This window comes from Euprymna scolopes, chromosome 43 (genome assembly GCF_053919585.1).
Source record: "Euprymna scolopes isolate OS-2025 chromosome 43, ASM5391958v1, whole genome shotgun sequence".
In the NCBI taxonomy this organism is placed as follows: Eukaryota; Metazoa; Mollusca; class Cephalopoda; order Sepiida; family Sepiolidae; genus Euprymna; species Euprymna scolopes.
In genome coordinates this window covers 62,070,692-62,095,324 of record NC_136524.1, presented here as the reverse complement: position 1 = coordinate 62,095,324, position 24,633 = coordinate 62,070,692, and the positions used below count along the sequence as shown (strand labels likewise).

Sequence of the window (24,633 nt, the reverse complement as noted above, 5' to 3'; positions counted from 1 at the left end):
ATCAGTCATCTTACGGTAAACGAAATGATATATATATATATATATATATATATATATATATATATATATATATATATATATATATATATATATATATCTTTCCTCAACTTCTCTTCCTTCAGTTCTCTATCACACACACATTTTCTCACCTCTATCATCTCTCTTTTTCTCTCTTCTTTTGTCTTCTCTCGCTCACTCTCTCTCTCTTTCTCTCTCTTTCTCTCTCTCTCTTCTCCATATACACACACGCGCTCTCTCTTTTCTTCCCTCCCTTCTTTTTCTAACACCTAACCTTACTATTCTCTCCATACCAGCCATCTATCTATCTATCTATCTATCTATCTATCTATCTCGCACGCGCGCTAATTCGCTAGCTAACTTTCTAAACTCTTTCCTTTTCTCCTCCCCTTCCTACTCCTCGTTTTTTTCCTCCTCTTCTTCATCTCTCTCTTTCATTCTCTCTGCGTATCTCTATCAGACACACATACACACACGCACGCGCGCAACATACACACACACACACACACACACACACAGCATACACACATCCTCAATTTCTTTCCTTCTCCCTCCCTCCGTCTTCATATCTAACAAATAACCCTTACTTCTTTACACTCCTACCTCTTCATTAGCCGCTTTTTTTTTTTTTTACACTCTTGCTCCAATGCCCCCTCCCTAATTTTAAACCTTATGACAACCCCTTCCCTGTCTTTGCTCCTACCGAGGACACTCCTCTTCCCTTGCCTCTCATTGCTCTCTCTCATACATACGTTCTGCCTCCCACCACGGATAGTCGTCAGTTAAGTTGTGCTTCCTGTCAGCAGTCGCCTCTTCAACGCCGTAAGTAATACGTAGTAGTAGTAACAATAGTAGTAGTAACAGTAATAGTAGTAGTAGTAATAGTAATTTTCATAGTAGTAGTAGTAGTCGTAGTACGTCACAACGCACGCATGTACTCACACACATACACGCACACGCGTACAAATACACAAACAAAGCAACAATAATAATCGTTATAATAGAGAAATACTACATTTTTACACTATAGAACCTCGAATGCCTGGATAATGGCGGATGAACAACATGTATGCTCCTACAAAAACATATGTGAATGAAAGCTTTTTTTCTCATTTATTTATTTTAATTTAATTTAAAAGGAGAGAGAGAGACGGTAAAAAAGAAGAAAAGAAGAAAGAAAATAGAACAACAAGAAGGGGGCGCAACAAAATACCTTCACATTTCAACCAAATATCATATATATATATATATATATATATATATATATATATATATATATATATATATATATATATATATATATGCATTCATGCATGCATGCATGCATGCATGCATGCGCGCATTAGCGTTACATCGGGTGACTGTTGAACCGGTTACACTTGGTATCTTTAACACTGCGGGTTGAGTTTCCACTGCTTCCGTGAGACCGAAAGCACCGATGGATAATCATAGCATTTCACAGTGCCCATTAAAAAAAATATATATATATATATATATATATATATATATATATATATATATATATATATATATATATATATATATATGCTCTCGCAGAAGTAATTGAGCACTCCCGTTATTCATTCTATAATTCAGGATAATACTGGATACATGTATTATTTTAATTCTTCTTTTCTTTCTTCTTCTCATTATTATTATTATTATTATTATTATTATTATTATTATTATTATTATTATTATTATTATTATTATTGGATCTAAAAAGTTAAGATTAAATAATAACTATTACTTAAAAATTAAATAATTAATTAATTTATTATAGTATATATGTAATTATGGAATAATTATTAGTCATCGTGAAAAAGTCTTGCAATAAAGACGAAACAACGAGACCATCAACATAAACAATTTTAGGTGTTTCCTTTATATATATATATATATATATATATATATATATATATATATATATATATATATATATATGTATATAATTACTCTGTTAATGCATACACTTTTGTGTAGCTCAACTGTTGTTTGAATTTATATATATATATATATATATATATATATATATATATATATATATATATATATATATATATATATATATATATATATGCACTTAACTTACAACACGCTTATTATTTATTTATTTGTTTGTTTAACGTATTTCTTTTCTTTCTTTTTTTTTTCTTTTTTTTTTTTCTAGTTACGATGAGATGAAACGCGAGGAGGTCAGGCCCATGCCTTTTACTACGAAGGAATATTTATTGTTTCAGGATAACGTTGGATTTCCTAACATAGCATCATCACTGAAAACCGCGTTTCATGCCCTTCAAGGATTCACCCGGGTCCACCGGATCCTGATCCGGACAGATCCAAGGATTTATTTACTTCATACTTCAATGCGTACTTAATACTGATCATCATAAAAAAGAAGAAAAAAATCAGTGGTATCCCTGTTGTATTTTTAGCCCCACAAAAAGAGGAATGTTTTGCTGTTCGAACCGTGGATTTACTACTTTAGTCAAAGAACGACAGCGTCAACAAAAATACAGAGATTTAATGTTCATAAAAGAAAAACACTCGGTAGTCGCTCCGGCTCGGATCGATCGGAAAAATCCGGACGATCCTTGGAAATTGGTTTTCTTCTCGGTCCTTCTCCTCTTGTTGGCATCCGAGTCTCCCTAGGAATGTTTCATAGCCTATCCATCGGATTCACCCTGCTCGTACCTCCGCCGCCACACAACAAAAAAAACTTACGTTACATGGTCATCGAAGATACAGAGCTGCCCGTTCATGTCCGGATCAGCCGGACGAATCCATGGAAGCTTCACTTCGTGATCTCGGCCCTTATTCTATTTCTTTTGCCGGCGTTGGAGGTTTGTGAGGCGTCCGGCTTTTTTGAGTTACAAATTAATAAATTCAACAATAGCCGTGGTCGGCTGGCGGATGGAAGCTGTTGCTGTGAGACGGACACAGATGACAGGGAAATTACGCAATGTTCCCAAAACTGCAGCACGTATTTTCGAGTTTGCCTTAAGGAGTACCAGTCGGAGATAACCCCCAGTGGACCATGTACCTTCGGAAGTGTTTCCAGTGGGGTCTTAGGAGGGAATTCCTTCACATATTCAGCGGATAGTTCGCAATCACGGTTGATTTTACAGTTCGAATTTGCGTGGACGGTAAGAACGTAATTAATATTGTTTTTATGCTTTTTTTTTTCAACTTGAACGCACATATATACACACACACATATACAGGTGAGTTACTGTGTAGTAATGTAAAGATAAAGAAAGAAAGAAAGAAAGAAAGACATAAAGGAGCGAGAGAGAGAGAAGAGAGAGAAAGACAATGATGCCGACGACAGGGGCTGTTGGTCTTTTGTGTACGCACACGCGCGCGTGCCTAGGCATCCTCCTATTGTGTTCGTGCATGTGTGTATATTTATTTATCGGTATGCGATGGTGTTGCATACTGTTTTAAATTGCTTTATTGTCAGTTTTGCACACACAGGTGAGTGAATGAGAGATAAATAAAAAGAAGGTGGCGGAAAGAAGAGAGAAAGTGAGAAAGAGAGAGAGAGAGGGCGGAGGGATATAAATAGAGAGATAAAAGACAAAGAGAGTGACAGAAAAATAGAAAGAGAGAGTCAGGGAGATAGATAGACAGAGGGGAGGGGGAACGATAACGACGACAACAGAAGCTGTAAGTCCTTTGTGAGCGCACACGCGCGTGTGTCTGTGTATAATATTGTGTTTGCGCATTTGTGTATGTGCAATTATCGGTATGTGAGTGTTGTTAGTGCGTAGTGTTGGTTCTTCGTGTATGCGTTTTTATCAGTATGAGTGCTTCAAGCATTAAGTATGTGTGTAGTATATTTTGTGTTTTTACACGCGCGTGCGCGCGTGTGTGTGTGTCTTTATTTCCCTTGTTACCAGGAGGTTAGGCACAAGGTCAGATGTGGTTTTGAGAAGTCAGCGCTCTCCAATGATCACTCTAGCCTACAAAAAATGCCTCAGCAACTCCATTGACATTTCTCTGTATGGGGCAGTGGGGCAGTGGGACTGGGGCACCTCCAGTGATTAGATCGGCCCTTGTTTGAGCTTGAAAGGAAGGACCTCCTAGGACTCAACAAAACCATGCTTCAACCTGACAGCAACAAAGCCACTGTCAAACTATTACTATGTGAGGCTGGGGTCGGGAGTATACTCTTGTGTTTTTGCTTATATATGTATGTGTATATTTATAAGTGTAAGAGTTTTTCAGTTACAGCCAGTATACGATGTGACATGTGTATGCGATGTGTGCGTAATATTATTGGTGCGTCTACTAGGCATATTGCATAGGAGTGTGTGTGTGTGTGTGTGTGTGTGTGTGTGTGTGTGTGTGTGTGTGTGCGTGCGTGCGTGCGTGCGTGCGTGCGTGCGTGCGTGTGTGTGTGTGTGTGTGTGTGTGTGTGTGTGTGTGTGTGTGTGTGTGGTTATTCTGTTATTCACATATATGTAGTGTATGTTTTTGTTTTTTGTTTTTTTTAACCAGGCATGCCGCATATTGCTATTGCGACTTAAGGATATTCTGTGAACAAGAGCCAGATTGGGGATGGGGGAACATCCCAAGTATCGAGTTGTGTCGCGAGATGTTTGTTCACATTACATTTATATTTTCCTATGCTGATACAGTGGGGAAAGCAGGGAGTGAATTCTAAAGGCGGTTCGAGGAAATAAACTATGAGAGTAGAAAGCCCTCTAACATCTAGTAACCTCTACAATGAAGGGGTGAGATTTTGCTGACTGTTGGGTTTGTCTTGGGGGATGGTATTTACATTGAGGATCAAGTTCATCGGAGCACATTCCATGGAAGTACTAAAACAAACACAAGAATGCAACAGTTCAACAATGGGACAGGGGTTGAAACTTGGTAGGTAGTGTAGAATCTATTAGATTAGAGACTCATTTTTTTTGGCATCCTGTTCAAGAATAGGTGGAGCACTTGCCCAAATGTAACAATACTCCTTGTATATGCGAATGCTGGGTTTATAGAGATATAGGACGCTGCCATGTGTGAAAAAAATTCTAGCTTAATAGAGGGAGCCGATCTACTTTGCAGGCCCCCAAAATCAACAGAGATTAGACCATTCCTTTAATGATCCAGTCCCTGTTGATTTTACAGTGGGAGTTTAGTTCTGTGCAGTTCTAGGAGGTTCATCCTTCCAGATTTTACCTTCTCTTTTTTATGTACTTTTGCAGGTCAGGGTGCCCCTTCTCGGGGTCACTGACTTTTCAATCCCACTTTCCAACTCTGGTGTCTAAGTTCTCGAACTAAACACCTCCATGTAATTATTCCAATTCATGTTGCCTGTGAAGATAAAACTGGAGACTTGAGTAGCATGACGTTTGTTCACATTACATTTAAATTTCTGCATGTTGTTACAATGGAAGGAACAGGGAGCAGTGATGGAATTCCAAAGTCAAACCGTTCAAAAAAGGAAACTATTAGAGTAGACAGTCTTTCGGCATGTAGGGATCTCTATAATTAAGGGGTGGGATTTTGTTGCTAGTTAGGTTTGTCAGGAGTATTTACGTCGAGGAGATACTAGTCTAATGTGATGTCTCCTTCTGATGCTGAATATGCGTACGTGTGTGTATGGTATGTGTTTGTGAGGTGTTGTATGCCTGCAAACATTCGACTATTATTAGTATTAGTGTGCGTGTTGCAACTGTTGCGTGTTTAAAATGCTGTGCTGTTGTATTGGTGATTAAATATATGATAGCAATATTACATTTCTACTATTTTCATTTATCACTTCTATATTACTATCGAAACATGTGGCTGTTATTTGATTCAATAAGATAACATAGTATTTTGAAATATTGTGTATATAGTACAGACAAACGATCAAAAGACATCCATTTGAAAGCTATAACTATTTTTTCAACAGTTCATAATAAATTAATATTTGGTGTTATTTGTTTGTTATGTTATTGTTCTATCATATATATATATATATATATATATATATATATATATATATATATATATATATATATATATATATATATATATATATATATATATATATATATATATATATATTAGAGGGAATTAGACCTGGAGTCTAAAGAGTAGAGTTTATTTTAATATACTAGTAAATGTATTAATAAAATTAAAAGAAAACAGTGCCCATTGTACTGTAGATATATAATAAGCTCAATAGGTATAGGTATCCTAGAGCTATATTAATATTGAGTAAAACGATTCACAAACTGATTTAAAACTGATTTTTATTTCAAAATTATGAATCGTTTTACTCTCTCTCTCTCTCTCTCTCTTCTCTCTCTCTCTCTTCTCTCTCTCTCTCTCTCTCTATATATATATATATATATATATATATATATGCAATAGTTTCGTCGATATTAACAGTAATTAATCAAAGTAATTTAATTTTTTAAAATGGATACGTCACTAAAAAACCTTTCTTAAATTAAACTAACATCACTTGCTACAAAGATACAAGTCCTATTTCCCTTTACCCCCCCCCTGGTTAGTAACGCCATATTTTCTATTTATGGTTTTTTAATGTCGATGATTGTTTTGATACGGCAGACAAAACGTTTCGCGTTTGTATTTAAAATGTTCTATTCTAGCTTGGGGGGGGGGAGCTTGATTTTCAATAAGTTGCTATCCGTTTCTAAGTAAGTACACACACACGCATGCGCGTGCGTACACACACACACACACACACAATCGCTCAGGCGAATTGATTTGTTCTTTCTTTTCATTTGATTAGGGCCTCTTTTAAAAGATGAATTCATTTGTTAAAAGGTAAATGTTTATCTGTTTATGTAACTGAATGCGAAAGTTTTTGTCTTGTGCTTACAAGATTTAATTATGTGACAGTTATATTGTATTAATGATGGATAAATTATAGATGTGTGGTAGCAATAATATATGAACAATACATACTTTATCGGGTTGGGGTTAAAATTATGTAATGTTTAATTGAAATCGTGTCCTATGCATTGGCTGAATCCTAAGAAAATAAACTCCAGTCTGTAATGGAATAGGGCCAAAAATGGATGATTGCATTTAATGCTACTAAGACAAAACTCCTTTCCTTTTAAGAATTATAAAAAAAAAAACCTTTTAATCACGTATTGCTCTTGCTATGGTTATAAACACTCTACTCGAGAGTTCATCAAACTACTGGCCTAACATTCAAAGGAAACATGAATTGATACAAATACATAGAAGATACTACTAAGGCTGCTGCAAGAAAGGTGGTTTCCCTCTACTTAGCTAGAAAACTTCTCACATTTGCTAGTATCCTGCATTTCTACAAAGCCATCATCCACTCGTGCATGTCACATATGGGCTAGTGCACCAACCGCTAGTCTCTCTCTCTCTCTCTCTCTCTCTCTCTCTCTCTCTCTCTCTCTCTCTCTCTCTCTCTCTCTCTCTCTCTCTTTCTCTCTCTCTCCTTGGATAGGGTTCAAAAATAGAATTTCTAACCTAATAGGTCCCATACTATCTACCAAGCTCCAGCCCCTGTCCCATAAGCACAATGTCACATCCCTAGGTTTGCTTTGCAAAGAAGGGATGCGATTTTGCTGCTAGCCCAGTTGGTTGGATTGGGGGGGGGGTATTTATTATGAGAGGAAGTATAATTGTTTGACGCACAATGTATTAAGTACTTGTCCAGATTGTAAATACCCCTCAATCAACCAGACATTTAAATGTAATGTGAACAGCATCCTACTTAGGATGCCCCTATACATCTGGTCCTCTAATCCACAATATCCCCTTACATCTCAGTGGCAGTGTGCTTTGTTTGCAATAAATAAAAATCGTCATTTTTTAATTTATGTGAATAATATATACATTGGGCAGAACGATAAATTTATCGCCCTAAAAAGAAACAACACCACAGCTTTATTTTAAAACTTTGATTGAAAAAATCAATTAAGGTAACTTGATTATGTAATGGATCTGATATCGATTCAATGTAGCTGCCTTCAGCCTCAATTATCGCCTCAATACAGATTTCAGAACATGCCTTTTCTACAAGCATCGGTGGGAGCTTAGTGAATACTCGGCAGATGGCAGCGATCAGGCTGGCTTTGGCATTATGGGATGTCATGTTGATGATGTTCTCCACGTATGACCAAACAATGTAGTCTAGTGGGTTCAGGTTGGAGGAGGAGGGGGAGTGAGAGAAGGATATAAAGTTGTAGCACTCAGTTTGAAGCCAAGCCTGGGCCTCTTTGGACTTGTGGGCTGGCGTTGAACCCTGCTGACACACCCAGGGTCTGACAGTGGCCATTTGATTGCACTAGGATATCACCACACTCTTCAGCACATCCAGGTACACTTTGGTGTTGACTTTCAAGTTGACTTTGAAGATGTGAGGTGGCAAGGTGTGGCCTTCACTTGAAACCACACCAAAGATTATAACCATGGTTGGAAACTTTTTTGAGCTGTGCCCTTAAGCATTGAACCATCCGGATTTGCATTTTGAGGGTGCTGGCAATGGTCCTATTGTTATAACTTGGATTAGTAGAGAGAATGAGTCGTACAGCGACGCATCTCCAATCTCACTCGTTGAATGTTGTGTCACTTTCAGGCATGATAGAAGGCTCCTATTGCTCTTGGGATTTGTACACAACTAGTCAACTAGTAGATGGTCTGCAACAAAAAAAAAAACGTTTTTATCAAACGGAAATGGAATCATGTCATCTTTAGTACGGCGATAATGTTATTATTCCAACCTGTAAATATGCAATGTCAATATTACATAAGGTGTCCATGTGAAAATTAGCATTGGCCTATCATTTTCTATCAATGACTTCAATTAGATTCAAGACTATTCTCACTTGACCTGTAAGCATGACCCTCAAGATACCATAAAATTTGTGCCTACAGTAGATATGGCTTTCTATATGGTGTGGTCATCTGTAATGAAGACCCTGAAACTGTCTTTTATGTGTTTCTATGCTACTCTTGCTTACACAGTATCTCTTTCATCTCAGCTCGTTATCATTTCCACAATGGTTGGGTTACTATCATTAAGCAGCATCACCAACCGCATCATAATCAGCATCATCATAATCAGCATCATCATATTCGGTTTAATATTCTTTTTAAATGCTAACAAGCACTAGACAGCTTTAAGAAACTGACTTCCAAATTAGGTTATCTCTGGACAGGTCTTTAGTTATCCCTCTTTCTTTCAGGCCCATCTTTATTGCTGCTTCATCCCATGTTTTCCTTGATCTTAACTGTTTTATATTTCCTAACCCAAGAACTCTCAGCCGTTGTTTTCATTGTGACCATACCATTAAAGTCTCCTGTTCTGCACTCATCACCCAATACTGTCCAGATTAATCTTCCTTTGAGTTCATCCCATTACACATCTATTGTTTCATTCTCATATCACTTCTCTCCATGCAACACATATCCTCAACCCTTACTAGCTAGGTTCCATTTTCATACATCATCACACTGCATACACGTGCCTGATAAACTTTTCCCTTAATCTACATTGGTAACGCTCTGCTGGTTAGTCATGTCAGAACTCCTCTCCTCACTCTCACCCAATTGATAAGGTCCTGCCTGTTTATCCTTTTGCTAACATTCATGTCTGTGGTGACTGAAATGTTCACATTAATTTAGTGTTCCCATTGATACTGGGTTAAACAAAGCTGAGAAGGAAAAGATAACGAAATACCAAGGTTTTATATGTATGACATGAAAAGAAATTGGAATCTTAGGAAGATTTCCATCATTTCAGTAATTATAGGAGCAACCGAACTCATGAAAAAGAATTTCAAAAACTGCCTTGTAAATATACTTAGTGAACCAAATGCAAGAGAAATACAAACAATTGCATTTAATGGGACGGTTAGAATCTTAAAGAGATCTCTCGGTTGGAATATATGCGATAACGAGTGAATGTCTAGCATCTAGCAGAATGCCCCATCCCAGCTAGAACAAAATGATAGAAAATTTAAAAAAGAGAGACTAGTTTACTCACACAAGACTTAGAATCAACTACTACTTAAAATAGCCAGCTCAATCCATCCTTGCCCCTGCATCCCTCTCGAAATCTGATCAAGCCTAACGATTTAAAATCAATAATCTGGTGATTTCTAGCTACTCCCTGTAAACTCCAAAAATACAGAGACAAAGATTGGGTTCCAGGTCAGTTTTAACCATCATCATTTAGGTTTTTTTCTTTGTCTCCCACATCTCTTTTTCCAACCTTGTAGGGAAGCTGAAGCAATTGCCTCATAGATGAACTCTCCTGATTGATGGTGCAGCCAGTGCTGATGTCTCATTATGATGATTTGTTGATGATGAGAGTTAATTTTATATCAGAAACATACTGCAAGAGGAAGTACTGTTATCAGACACGGAGGCTGCAATGGAGACAATGACAATCAAAAGTTTCCAATTGCTTAACATCTTCCTCTTTTGTGCAGCATGACTCACTGCCATAAACGAGGATCGTTCACACCAGCACTTTGTGGATCTTTAATTTAGTACTGCGTCTTATCTCAGATCTTGATCAGAGTCACCAACTAATAACTGCTAAAGAAGAAACGTTTTGGGACTTTTCTTTTGGATGCAAGTTGATTCTGAGTGTTGGCAAATGGACTCACGTACTTAATTCTGACGGACATTTTAAACAACTTCTTCATCTTTTCACGACCACTTGGCCTAAGCAGTGCACATCTACGATTCTGTTTCCTCTGGGATGCTCCAATTACTCAACTGTCTCCATAACGACCAAGTCTAAGTTCATGGAGCCCTTAAATATCCGTTTCCATCGAAAAGTGCATCAATACTCAAGGGCTGATTTTTCAGAAGCAATGTATCCTGTGTCACCTCTTGTATATCTTATTGATAAATCGTTGGTACTGATTGGTCTAATGATTTCAATCATAGCTTCCTTTTCCAGTAGCTTCTTTCCAAGGCTTATGGAGCTCTTTTCCTGTTGACTTTTTCCCGCCTATCTATAGCCTTGGTCTTTTCAAAGTAAGACTCTTGTCTTTGCGATGATCATGTTTCATTCTTGTTAGCTCCTTACAACAAGTGGCTTCATCATACCTTGTGTGGAGCTACTTCCATAAAAAATAAAAACAAAAAAGCATTATGCAATAGATAGAAAATGATCTCCAATATATAATGCAAAGTGGGCATAAATGTATGGCAACATTTAATGCTACAAAGGCAATGATTGCATGGCTAATAGCACTGTTTTACATGTAATCAATGGAATGTGCTCCAACAAACTTGCTGTACTGCCAAGGTAAGCACTATCTTTATATGTCTCTGATCCACTGTGTGGGAGCATAGAGGAATTCAGCTGCAGACCAAACTTGGACAATTCCAGAGCTGTGATTCTTATCAACCATCATGTACGCCTGTGGGTCTTGGACTGTATATGCTAGACATATCAATAAACTGAACCATTTTCAAATGAATTGCTTCCATAGATTGTTGAAAAGCAAATAGTAAGACAAGATACCAGACATGGATGTTTTAATATGGTCAAACCTTCCGTCAGTACATGCCATGCTGCAACAGTGTTAGGTTCGTTGGGCAGGTCATATATGCTGCATGTCAGATTCAAGACTCCCAAAAACAGCTCCTTTAAGGTGAGCTGGCCATAGGAAAAAGAATCATATAAGGACTAAAGAAAAGGTTCAAAGATAGCTCGAAGAGATCCCACGGAGAGTTTGGTTCGTATTCCGAGTTGCAGAAAAGCCTAAAGATAGATTTTTTCTAGTGTACTGCTTCGACGCAAATGGGCCATTATTGCTTAATAGTCAGAGTTAGATTGAGGAACAAGAGATGAAATGTGCTATTAAAAAAAAACAAAGCAGTCAACATTTCTGCTACAGAATTATCGCACAGATTCCCTACATCCATAAATCAGAGCTAAGATCGAATTAATGTTCTTCTATCCTTTCTTTCTCTTCATTTTTAATTTTCCTGCATTTTCCATTTTTATTTACTTCTTTCCTTGCATAAAATTCTTTTATATACTTTAATTCACCCCAAATAAGGCACAGTGCAGCTGAGATGTGAACTAGGGGCCAGATTTATAGTGGGCAGCCTAAGTGGGGAGGTGTGCAGCAAGATGCTTATTCTTACTACCTTTAAATTTCTACATGTTGGTCAGGAAAACGGGGATCAGAGAGGTAAAGCCAAAGGTTAACAGTTCAAGAAAAGAAGCTATTACAATAGAATGCCTTCTGACATCTGTTAACCTCTACGATGAAGGGGGAGTGGTTTTGCTAATTGTCAGGTTGGTAGAAGGGTACTTATGCTGAGGAAGCATCAACGTAGCAAGTTGTTGGAGCACATTCTGTTGAAGTGCATGTAAAACAATCACATAGATTCAACATTGTGGCGATGGAACAGGGGTTGCAGCTGGGTAGACAATGCGAGCTCTTTTAAGTTAGAGACTCTTTTTTGTACTCTGTGCAAGAGGGAGAGATTAGCCATTGGTTCAGCAGACTTAGAAGTATATTGTAAATACTTATTCCAATTTTTACTTTTTTTTCGTCTTTCCCTCCTTTGCTTTGTTTCCCACATTTTCTTTAATATTCTGGCTTTGTTCGTTTTTCCTTCATTTTTTTTTTTTTTTTTGCTTTCTTTCTTTTTTTTTTTTTTACTTGAGTAAATTCTGTTTGCACCAAGTCGAAGATAAATCCTTGACAATCAGACAAACAGTTTGGATCACTTTTCAGTATGGGCTAAGCTTACATCTCTCAAGCTGAGGTATTACTTTCTCTCTTTAAGAAGGTATTAATTTATTGCTAATTGGCGAATGCTGACGGGGCTGCTCACGCATTTTCGTGGGCCAGAGTGCGTCTCCTTTTGTATGCTAGATTTTCAAAATTTGACGCTCCAAAGAAGGACACTAGATTGGAACAAAAAGAACTTAAAATTGCGTCAGTCTAGAAGAATTTCTCCTTCTCGGATATAAAAGATGAAGAACACTTACTACTCTTTGCTGCCAGCCAAAAGGTCAACTTGTTCTCTCTCTTTCCCCCTCCAATGACTTACCCTCCAAATGGGTCCTTTTGCCAATCTTTCTTTCGCATTCTTATTGTGATTCGTGAATGACGATGCACATGTTTATGTTTTTTTTTAAAAAAAACAAACATGAAGCGAAAAAAATTAATATCTTTTAATGAGTTCGATGAAAGATAACAATTTGCAGTATAGTTTACAAGCAAAAAAGCAAATAAGAAAAAAAAATCAAAAACAAATAGATAACGAAAAACTGTTACCAAATGCAAAAATTTTTACTTTTCTACTCATCTCCATAATTTCCAGGTGTGTTCACTGATTGTAAAATTATCTATGCATTTCTTAGCATTACTTTTACTTACATAGCTTCCAACATGGCCGACAATTTCGAGGGGACTAGGTCACAAATTTCAAACAAAAAAGATGGCAATAAAAAAAAAAAAGTAGGGTATAGCGAACCATGTTCCTAGATCTAAAGTGGGTTACCATTCGGATTAGGGTAAACTTTTTGTTATTATTATTATTATTATTATTATTATTATTATTATTATTATTTGTACTCACTGATAATAAGCAATAATAAAAAATGTTCCAGATTTCTTGTACTCTCCACTGTTTTCAATAACCTTTTCAAATGACTTTGCGTTATCGCAACAGTTGCTTGCCATTGATTTCTTGCTGACAACAACCATTCATTGATCTTTACTGGAATTTGAGTGGCAAAAAGCCTCCCCAAGCTTCAGATTCATCCAGTGGAAGTCTGGTTAGTGCTTTCCCTTCTCAGTCCTTCCATCCTCCTTGATGTTTCACAATTATTTTGTGTGGTATCAGTCTTGTTATATATTGACCAGACAATGCGGAATAACTTGGTCGGATATTATTATTATTACAAAAATAAAATAATTAGATTTTGGAAAACATGTATTTACAGCTTGGAATATTTAGTCAGGAATTTAAGAAGAAGTTAAGTAAAGTCGATTTACGAATTTTCGGTGTAGTGGTGGAATTTGGTTAAGCATATTTTAGCTTATGTGAACGACACGTGATTTGGTCTGCTCTGTTGACGTAATAGTTAGTTAGCAGAGATGAAGCTGATTAGTTGGCGAGAAATGCGGTAGTGAAGAGAAGTGCAGAAGGTTCTGTTGGAAGTGGACAGGGTAACAACTGAACATGTAGAAAGAGACTTAGCGTGCTAAACTCTGACAAGGAAATCCATAAAATGAATAAAACCATGTGAAATATAACTCGTTGTGTGGTGTTCTTTTAGAAGTTTGGACCAATAAGAAGGTATGTGATTCTTTGGTCTGAGATGAGTAAACATATTGTTGTCGTTTGATTGTAAAAAGCTGTCTATGAAAGTTTACGTGTCACGTTTGTAACTATGTGTATTTGTGAAAAAGCGCCCACACACAACAAACATTTTATATACATGCAGGACACAATGAACATTTCACATACATATGACAATAGAAGAGTATTTTATAACAGTAGCCGATACGAAAATTTAGACACGTAAATATACAAGACACGCATATATATATATATATATATATATATATATATATATATATATAACCCCATAACATAACAGCCTGAGTTAATGCCTTTTTTTTGGGGGGGGGGATTATTATTATTACTATTATTAATATTATTATTATTATTATTATCTTTAAAGCCTGACCAAGTCTCGGCAAAATTGTCGGCCATGTTGGAAAGCATGCTGGCTTTGCGTAGTAAAAGTAACGCTAACAAATGAATAGCTAATAAATCTTACAATTAATAAGCACGCTTAGAAATTATCGAGATAAACAGAACAGAAAATTTTCTTGCCTTTGGTAATAGTCATTTATTATCTACTTGTATTTTATTTATTATTGCTTTTTTATTGTTAACTATATTGCACAATCGAGAAAAATATTTTAGTGAAGACAATTAAAATATTTTTCTTTTATTGTTTATTCAGTACAAACACGAAATATTCTTACTGAGAGGTGAATTAGTGGACAGATTTTTACAGGCAAGATGTTTGTTCATGTGACATTTGACATCTCAAGAAAGTATGTTTAAATCAATAGAAGCAAATCTCAACTCAGCTTTGGGTGGAGTACTCCTCTACTACAAGAGTAAGCACTTATATATATATATATATATATATATATATATATATATATATATATATATATATATATATATATATATATATATATATATATATATATATATATATATATATATACGAGCAAACAGTAAATAAGACATGTTAAAAAACACTTTGAAAAAGAGTTAAAAACATATTTAATCTGAAAAGGAAACACTTGATAAGTGGATAGTCCTTAATCCGCAGAGTTTCGAAGAAATACTTTCCTTCTCATCAGAGGGTAGGAATTAGCAAAATGCAGGATCGGATTTTGCATGCAACAGTATTTGACGAAACAACAAGTAAGTCAAAGATCTTACTTGATAACAAAAAAGTGAAGCAGAGGGAATATGGTGAAGAAAAAGGTGATTACACGTGAATGGATAGTCTGGTGGAAGATAAAAAAAATCCAAAGACGGTAAAATCCAAAACTATAACTTCAAGAAAGTTAATTGAATTTCCATTTGCACAAGTAAAATCCAAGGAAAATTATTTTATATATGTGTGTGTGTGTGTGTGTGTGTGTGTGTGTGTGTGTGTGTGTGCGTGCGTGCGTGCGTGCGTGCGTGCGTGCGTGCGTGCGTGCGTGCGTGTGTGTGTGTGTGTGTGTGTGTGTGTGTGTGTGTGTCATTAATGTAAACAAAGTTACAAGGTGTTGACACTGGACATGCTAATGTTTCGGCCAGATGGTCACTTAAAACCACAAGTCCTCGTCATAAGACTTAAAAAAAAAAATGGTTGTTTTCTACAGAAGAAATCAGTCCTCAAATGAAATAAAAGAAAAAGAAAACGTTCTATTTACTTCAAATAAAATGTTATTAAATTATTAAGCGAAGTGGGCAGAAGAGTTCTGTGGCATATATGCTCAACACATTCAAATAACGGCAGAAGAAAGAAGAAAAGAAAGAATAAAAAGGAAAGAAGAAAGAAGGCGTATTCAGGGTTATCAGTGTAGGGGGAAGGAAGTTAATAGGAAATCATTAGACCAAGAGGTGTAAGGATGAACGGGGGGGGGGCTCATAGAGGCGTTAGAGGGAGGTGTATAAAAACAAAAAAGAATTGAATACCTATAACCTGGTATATATATATATATATATATATATATATATATATATATATATATATATATATATATAGAGAGAGAGAGAGAGAGAGAGAGAGAGAGAGAGAGAGAGAGAGGTAGAGAGGATTCCCGTAAGCCGTGGTGAAGGCAACCTTTCTAGGAGAAGCAAATCTCTGATTTAAAGCGGAAGACCAGTACCCGCATTAAGCTGGTCTGCAGTTTAATTTGTTGCTTGCTATCTTGCTCTTGCTTGTTGTTGGATCTCAACATTTTGAACCGAGAGAGAGACTTAGCTGTCATACAAAGCTAAGACTCTGTAACATCATCTTTGTATAGATACTCCCTCAGACATTTGAGCTCATGGATTTTAAGTGTCTGAGGGAGTGGCACTCGTCTGACAAGACGTTGCAATCATCATATATATATATATATATATATATATATATATATATGCCAGCGGCATTCCTTGGTGGCTTGAACTGGCTTCTCCCATAGTAGAAAGCTTCATGGGAATATTAAGTTCACAAGCAGTCTCCAGTCACTGTATATCTCGGTTAAGTGAAACAACGTTAAGTTTTTGCAGTTCTTGCAGAGAGGTGTTGACGTTTTCCTACGTTCAGCACCTGGTATTCTCAAATGGTCACCCATCTGATACTAACCAGGTTCAACATTGCTTTACTGGTGATTTATTTAGAACTGGTGTGTTAACGTGATTATACTGTATGCATACAAACCTTGCAAAGACTCATGTCTGTTTGTTTCATCTCAGAAACCGTAAATCCAACCGACCCCTTGGTCTGGAATACAGCTTGAGAATCGCACTAACCCTGTCTACCTTGGTTGAACGATGGAGCACATTCTCTCATTCAAGGGACATGTTAAGAAGATAAACATGAAAGTCCCCTTAAGTAAGACACTTTATCAAATCTCCAATACTAACAATTACTATGATACTATCCCATTGATTACTGTACACGAAATAACCCTTATCCCCGAGTGGCTTCTGAGCCTTGATAAATGGTGACTACCCTGTAAAAAAAAAAAAAAAAAAAAACTGCCCTGCCGAAACTACATCCTACAGAAATTGATCAATTCCAAGTAGGGAGCCACAGCACACACATTAAAATGTTCTCCTTTGGCCCTGAGCTGTTTATTTGAGGAGTACGCTCATCCTGTTTGGGAAAGATCAGCTCATGTCAAAATATTAAACTCAGCATTAAACAACACTTGCTACTTGATTACTGGCTGCTTGAAGCCTATCAACCTGAACAACCCGCACCTCTTAACTGGCATTGTTCCTTCGGATGTGAGACAGGAAGTTGCCAGCCAACCAGAGATCACAAACGCTATCAGTGATGAAAGCCATGGACTTGAACCAGCACAACATAACTGTAGTTAAGAAGAAACTTCCTCAGCTATGGTGAATCTCTAACAACACCCCAGGAAGAGACCAGACTACAGCTGAGAATAGTACCCCTCATACTGACATGGGAATCTCCCTTTCTGAGGCTCTCTCTCGGTTCACAAGCACTCTGCTTCAAGTGGAAAACATGCAATTACCCAATAACAGGAATAGGGTGATCAAAAGTTGTTGTGACCAGATGGAGCTACAAAACTGAGTACCCTGAGGAGTTCTTCCAAAAGAGGGCAAGTACTGGATGTCTGGAGAGATTTCTTGTCATTCAGATTCCAGAGAATACTAATAGTTTTTGATTTGTGCATTTTTTGTTATTTTTTTTTTATTTACTTTTTCATGAACCATCCTGAAATTCTTTACACCTGTAGTTATGAATCATATCTCTTTCCAGTAAAAAAGACAAAAAATTAAATGTCTGCAGCCATTTCATTTTTCCATATAAAGCATTTGGTCTTCTTAAAGAAAGGGCTTCTGGGGCCCGTCAACCTCACTCATGGAGCCCCAAGGCTCCATGGAGCCCATTTTGGCTAACCTTGGTCTACAGTGTGGCAGAACTGAAGAAGAAGCCACTGAGTATGCCTTCTTTAACTGTAACAAACTTTGACTATTTTTAATGTATATCAATAAGGTGACTGTTTGCATCATTCCTGAGCAGTCAGTTTGCCTGGTAATAGCATATGTGATCGGCAATATCGATCCGCTATGGGGAATAGTATTTCTAATGATTCTGGCTGTAGGTAGAATAGTGGTATGGACATGGGCAGCACAGACAATGACTGGCTTGCATAGGGTTAACTCTGTAACAAAGATAGTTACTTATGTTACCGCTCTCATGTTTATAAACATTACAAATCCATACACATCTCTTTAAGCCACGCCCATAAGAACCAAGAACAGCCTTGCATGAAAAAATTTCAACTCTTGCTGCTACAACAAAAAAATACAAATTCTGCAGCGGTCACATTTTTTTTTTCTTTTTTTACCCACACTCACTCCTAACAAGGTATATCACCAGTTGGACGTAAAGGGCTACTAATTGGGACCATGTCTAGGAAAGATTAACAAGATATTTGTTTACGTTACATTTAAACTTATGCATATCAGTACAAACAGGGAAGCAGGCAACAGTAAGGGAATTCCAAAGTCTAGCTGTTCGAGGGAAGAAACTATTAGAATAGAAAGCTTTCTGGCATTTAGGGACTTCAACAGTGAAAGTGTGAAATTTTGTTGCTAAACAGGTTTGTCGGGAATATGTACGTCGAGGGGGCACAAGTGCAATGAGTTCATCAGAACAAATTCCATTAAAACACTTGTAAAACAGGCACACATTTTTGCTGTTGCGTGCCATTTTTTTTTCATAACCAAAACCTTTGTTCTTAAGAATTAGCCAAGATTATGTAAACACAGTCAACTAACGCCCCAGCTATGTTTAACCATAATAAATTTGATCACAATAAATGAATGAATTCATCATTTGTTTGTTTTATGAACCCCCCCCCCCCCAAATGTAACATGCCCATTTAAAAATGCGTTCAGCAGGTTTCCACCAAAACTTTTGGTCCATACCTGTTGACTGAGGTATGGCTTTGGTCCTATGCAGTTCTTTACCTCCTGTCTTTTGGGTGGAGTAAGTTTATTGCTTGCTGCCTGGGGCGCCATGACCAGGGAATGCTAACAAAGATGTCCAGACAATTTTTAACAAGCCAGAATGCTCCTCTTTTAAGGGCGCTGGCTTGACTTTTCCCATTTTTTTTATCTAAGTCACATCTTTCTGTGGTGAGAAGGAAATAAATACCAAATCTGGCCGGGGGGGGGTATCAACCACCCCACCCCCACCCCCTCTATCTCTGATTGTGTGGCCAGTCATCAAGAATCCTGGATACATTGAGGAAAACCATCTCCTTTCCTTGTTGACTGGACTCGCAAGCAGAGACCATCTTTGCCTGAAGATAATTGCTGACTGACCTTTGACAACCCAAAGAACTTTTAACTCTTCATTTTCATCTCTCAGACACTGTCCAACTTTCTTCCATTTAAATAAACCATTTCTTTGTTATTTTTTATTTATTTATTTATTTTTTACTCGCGTTCACCCCTAACAAGGCACATCGGCACTTTGACGTAAGGGGCTACTAACTGAGACCATGCCTAGGAAAGATTAACAAGATGTTGATTTACATTACATTTAAACTTCTGCATATCAGTACAGTAAAGGGAACAGGTAGCAGGAATAGAATTGTTGTTGTTATAAAAGAGTTTTTTTATTTGTTTCCTCTCTCTGAGACTGTCCAATGCATTCTTCCATTTAAATGAATCCTTTCATCATTTTTGTTATAAAAAAGGTTTTGTCTTTCTTTTGTGCACTAGTCTTTCTTGCCTAGAACTAGTATATATAGAAGTGCATCTCACTGCTGTACTTATGCAGAAAATAAACTGTAGCATTATTGTCGGTGTATTCTTGAAGGTTACCTAAAGTTCTGGAAGTTATTAAACAAAAACTCCATTTTACATCTTCTTTCAGCACGCAATAGAGTTGGATTAGTAAAGAAGTCATATATATAAGTGATACATATCCCCAACAAACCAGCTTTGCAGCAAAATCACACCCCTTCATTGTTGAGGTCTCTAAATGCCAGAAAGCTTTCTACTCTTAATAGCTTCTTCCCTGGAACAGCTACACTTTGGAATTCCCTTCCTGCTACCTGCTTCTCTAACGGTACTGATATGCAGAAGTTTAAATGTAATGTAAACCAACATCTTGTTAATCTTTTCGAGGCACGGTTCCAATTAGTAGCCCCTTATGTCCAAGTGACGATATGCCTTGTTTGGGGTGAAAGAGTGAAACAAAAAAAAGACAATATTAATGTGGCTTCACTGGTGATGGGACCATTCCAATACAGGGTTCCATGGACAAAGGTATTTTTAATTGCCGTTTGACAATTAGATATTTTTGTTTATTAGTCGAATAGAAAAAGTTACTAGGCAAACCCACACGATTTTTGGAATATGACATCTTCTTTCTGTGACGAGTACATACATTATAAAGATTTTTCTGTATATTTTATTTTTAAATAAGTGTAATTCTAAATATACACCACATTTTATATTAAGACTTGAAAATATAAACATTCGAATTTATTCAGATTTTTTTTTTTTAACAGCTTTCGTTAAATAAAAATGAGTTCTTTTAAATTTTCTATTGTTTAAATAATTTGACTTTGCTTGTTTTATTACATAAAAAATAAAGGTTGAAAAGACATTTTCATTCAGTAATGAGTGTTGGTGAAAAAAATACACAATCGAAAAAATATAAGCATTTTATTATTTCTAGTTGCCACTTGGAAAATCACTTGTAAATCTGATTGTTTCACTTTTTACATGTAAAACCCTGCAACATGAAAATGTTCTTGTGTATTCACTGTCCCGGCAGTGATCATCCACTCGTGTCAGTCAAAAGTTGTTGCTTGCTTCAATCAGTGTTGCAACAAAGGAATTCTCCTTCCAAAACAAAAAAACACAGTCCAGTTTATAAGAAAATAATGTTTTTGGGGGGTTTTTTTTTTGGGGGGGGGGTATTACAAGTGTTATTGACCGTCCCAAGAATGAATGGCAAACTTGTAGAATGAGAGTTTTGCCTGATCAGACTAAAACATATAAATCCCATTGAATAGTCCTTTGAGAGTCCTAAAGGATCCAACCTGCTCAGAGAGGCACACCGTCAAAATTTTCAACATCTCTTAAGAAAATCAACTGCCTGCCTCAAACGTTCAGCTCCTCCTCCTCCTCCTCCTCCTCCTCCTCCGCATCATCATCATAATCATCATCATCATCATCATCATCATCATCATCATCCTGAAGGTTTACAATGACTGCCTCCCTTTCCTACCATCCTGGATCCTTTTCACCCCCTGACTGATTCTGGTCATTTTGTTAGTGGCCACTATTCGGCCACCCAAATGTTGACCACTTGAAACATTCACTGGATATAAAATTTAAACAGCCTCCATTCATGGGGACTTATCAGCAGCTTACTCAGGGTTATGAACAGTGTTAAATATATCTTGGCAAAATCATCCACGAAGCAGCAATTTTATGGCAACCTACCTGCCATATCTCCATAAGGGAGTGATGTCAACGATTTACTTATCGCTGCCAGAGGAGCAAGAACTGGTGAAGAAATGTATTGTTGTGGACTCTGCAACACTGGCACACAGGCATAGGATGACCTAGATCCACGTACATCAAGCAAATTGCACATAATGCCAACGGTCCTGAAGATCTGAGGCAACTGTTGGAAGACAGGGAAATTTGGAGAGAGACAGTCATATCAGTTCGATCAGATAAGATAAGAACTCTGGGTATTGTTTTTCTCACAACGGCCGATCCCAGCAAGAGTTTCCTATTCAATGAGATACTTATCTTTTCAAAGAAAATATCTCTTAGGTGGTCTGACTCTGGCCAGAGATATCTTCATTTCTTTGTGTCTCCCTTTCTTCTTTGAATAAGCATATATCACTGCAACGTCTTCCATTCGTATGCATCAGCAAAACATGCATGTTTACATCAATATTTTTCCTGACTCCGATACATTTACTGATTCTGTTCAAAATTCCCAATTCAGACACAATCATTCATTCTGATTTTGATTATTTTTAAATTTCTAAATATCTAGAGTTGCTTTTAGAAACTTTTGGACTGAGAGAGAAAAGAAAATTATTGGCAGTGGTTGTGGTTAAACGAATCTTAGTTGTGAATGTTTTGTAAGGTTGAGATAGATCATAAATTGAAGCTCAGTCAAGTAACTGCAGTGAAAATAATGATAAAGACTAGCAACATCTCTTCAGTGAGAAAGAAGTAGTAGGGCAGAGAAGAGGAAATCGGTTTCGTAGTCTGTCAAAGCAGTAAAGGATGCTCTGAGCAGCTCTTTCCTTTCTTGGAATCTTAGGAAGATCTCTATCATTCCAGTTATTATAGGAGTAACTGGACTCATGAAAAAGAATTTTAAAAACTACCTGGCAAATATACCTGGTAAACCAAGTGCAAAAGAAATTCAAACAATTGCACTGAAAGGACGGTCAGAATCTTAAAAAGATCTCTTGGTTGGAATATCTGCATTAGCAGATGAATGTTTGGCATCCCGGTAGGTAGAATGTTTGAAGAAACTAATAAGAAAATTTACATCTCGTCAGAATGAGATACCTAGTTATATGTTGTTGTTTTTTTTTTAATTCAGTGTTTTAATTCCTCATTCTAATATAGTTTCCTATTCCAGTACCTTCTTTGCAGGTTTCCGGAACATCCTTTCTATTCCTCTTACTTATAGCCCCGATCTTTTCAAAACTAAGTCTAATAGGCAGCTCCTGTGTTTGCGATAATCATCTTCCATTTTTTTTTAGCTCCGTACATCAAGTGGTTTTACGCTTTGTCTTGAGCAATTTTCATCAAAAATAAAAAGATACTGATACTGAATCTGATAACCTAAAATGTTCAGATTTTTCGATGCTTGATTCCGATTAATCCTCCAAACATTAGTTTTGGCAACAAATAAAGTGTTTGATGAACGGCCAAAGGTGAAGACTGTTATTATCTTTATATATATATATATATATATATATATATATATATATATATATATATATATATATATATATATAATCAATCAATGACAAAAGTTCATGATGTTGACCATCTTATAATTTATTCCTTTAATTTAGTTGGCATTTACAATTCTTGACAGGATCTGTTTCGTAGCACAAAATCAATCACTTAATTGTTATATCAATCAGTAAAATCTGTTTTGTCCTTATCTTATTTTCCTTTTAATAATATTATTTGAACTCGTTCCCTTTTCTTTGCACCCATTTGTGAATGAATTATTCCATGGATTTCTGCCTTTTGGATTACTTTGGACCAACTACGCGATTCCCTTGGATTTTACTTGTGGAAATAAAAACTTAACCAACTTTTTTGGATTTTTGGATTTTACCCTTCACCAGACTATCCATCACTGAAAGGGACGGCTAGAATCCTGAAAAGATCTCTTGGTTGGACTCACTAAAATAGGGGTAAATGTCAGACATCTGGTTGGATGTCCCATCCCCTAGAAGAAAAAGTTTAAGAAAAATGAAAAAAAAAAAGAGTGAAATCACCTTTTTCTTCACCATATTCTTTCAGCTTCCCTTTTTGTTACCAAGTAAGATCTATGACTTACTTGTAGTTTCATGAAATACTTTTGCAAGCAAAATCCGATCCCGCATTTTGCTAAATCCTAACTTTGATGAGAAGGAAAGTATTTCTTCGAAACTCCACGGATTAAAGTCTGTCCACTTATTTAATGCTTCCTTTTTAAAATTAAATATGTTTTTAACTCTTTTTTAAAGTGTTCTTTAACATGATATATTAACTACTTATATATATATATATATATATATATATATATATATATATATATATATATATATATATATATATATATATATATATATATATATTAGGGATGGGACGATTATTTGGAAGAATCAGAATTTTTTTAATGTATTGGAATCGGTATTGGAATCAGAAAGAAATTGTGCCTATGTTCTGATGCCAAAAAGCGATTCTTTTGAATGTCTTTTTCATTAGATTTTGTCTAACGCAAAATTTTATATGAGCAATAATAAAATAATGGAAATCTATTGATTTTAAACTACCAGTAAAATTAAAATCGATAGATCATCCGTCATATGTGTATTTATATGTTTAAAAAATATGCACACATTTAAACCGTGTTTTTTATGATAATCGTGAAAAACTAACAACTTTATAGTTAAATATTTGGAAATCCGAAAAGAATCAGAATTGATAATTGTATCGGAACCAAGAGAAATATTGGAATCGCCCCATCACTAATATATATTTAAAAATATATATACATGTGTGTGTGTGTGTGTGTGTGTGTGTGTGTGTGTGTGTGTGTGTGTGTGTGTGTGTGTGTGTGTGTGTGTGTGTGTGTGT

The 24,633-nt window shown here is 36.3% G+C and overlaps 1 protein-coding gene across 2 annotated transcripts in view; it reads left to right on the top strand.

Annotated features, from left to right (window-relative positions):
* The first annotated feature begins 939 nt into the window (after positions 1-939).
* LOC145268366 (protein jagged-1b-like) overlaps positions 940-24,633 on the top strand; it is a 199,711-nt gene continuing 176,017 nt past the window's right edge. For both annotated transcript variants that reach the window (XM_080123913.1, XM_080123912.1), the window contains exons 1-2: positions 940-1,107; positions 2,189-3,164. In XM_080123913.1, coding sequence (XP_079980039.1) covers positions 2,673-3,164 — 492 coding nt within the window. In that variant the 5' untranslated portion in view covers positions 940-1,107; positions 2,189-2,672. The remainder of the gene's footprint in view (positions 1,108-2,188; positions 3,165-24,633) is intronic.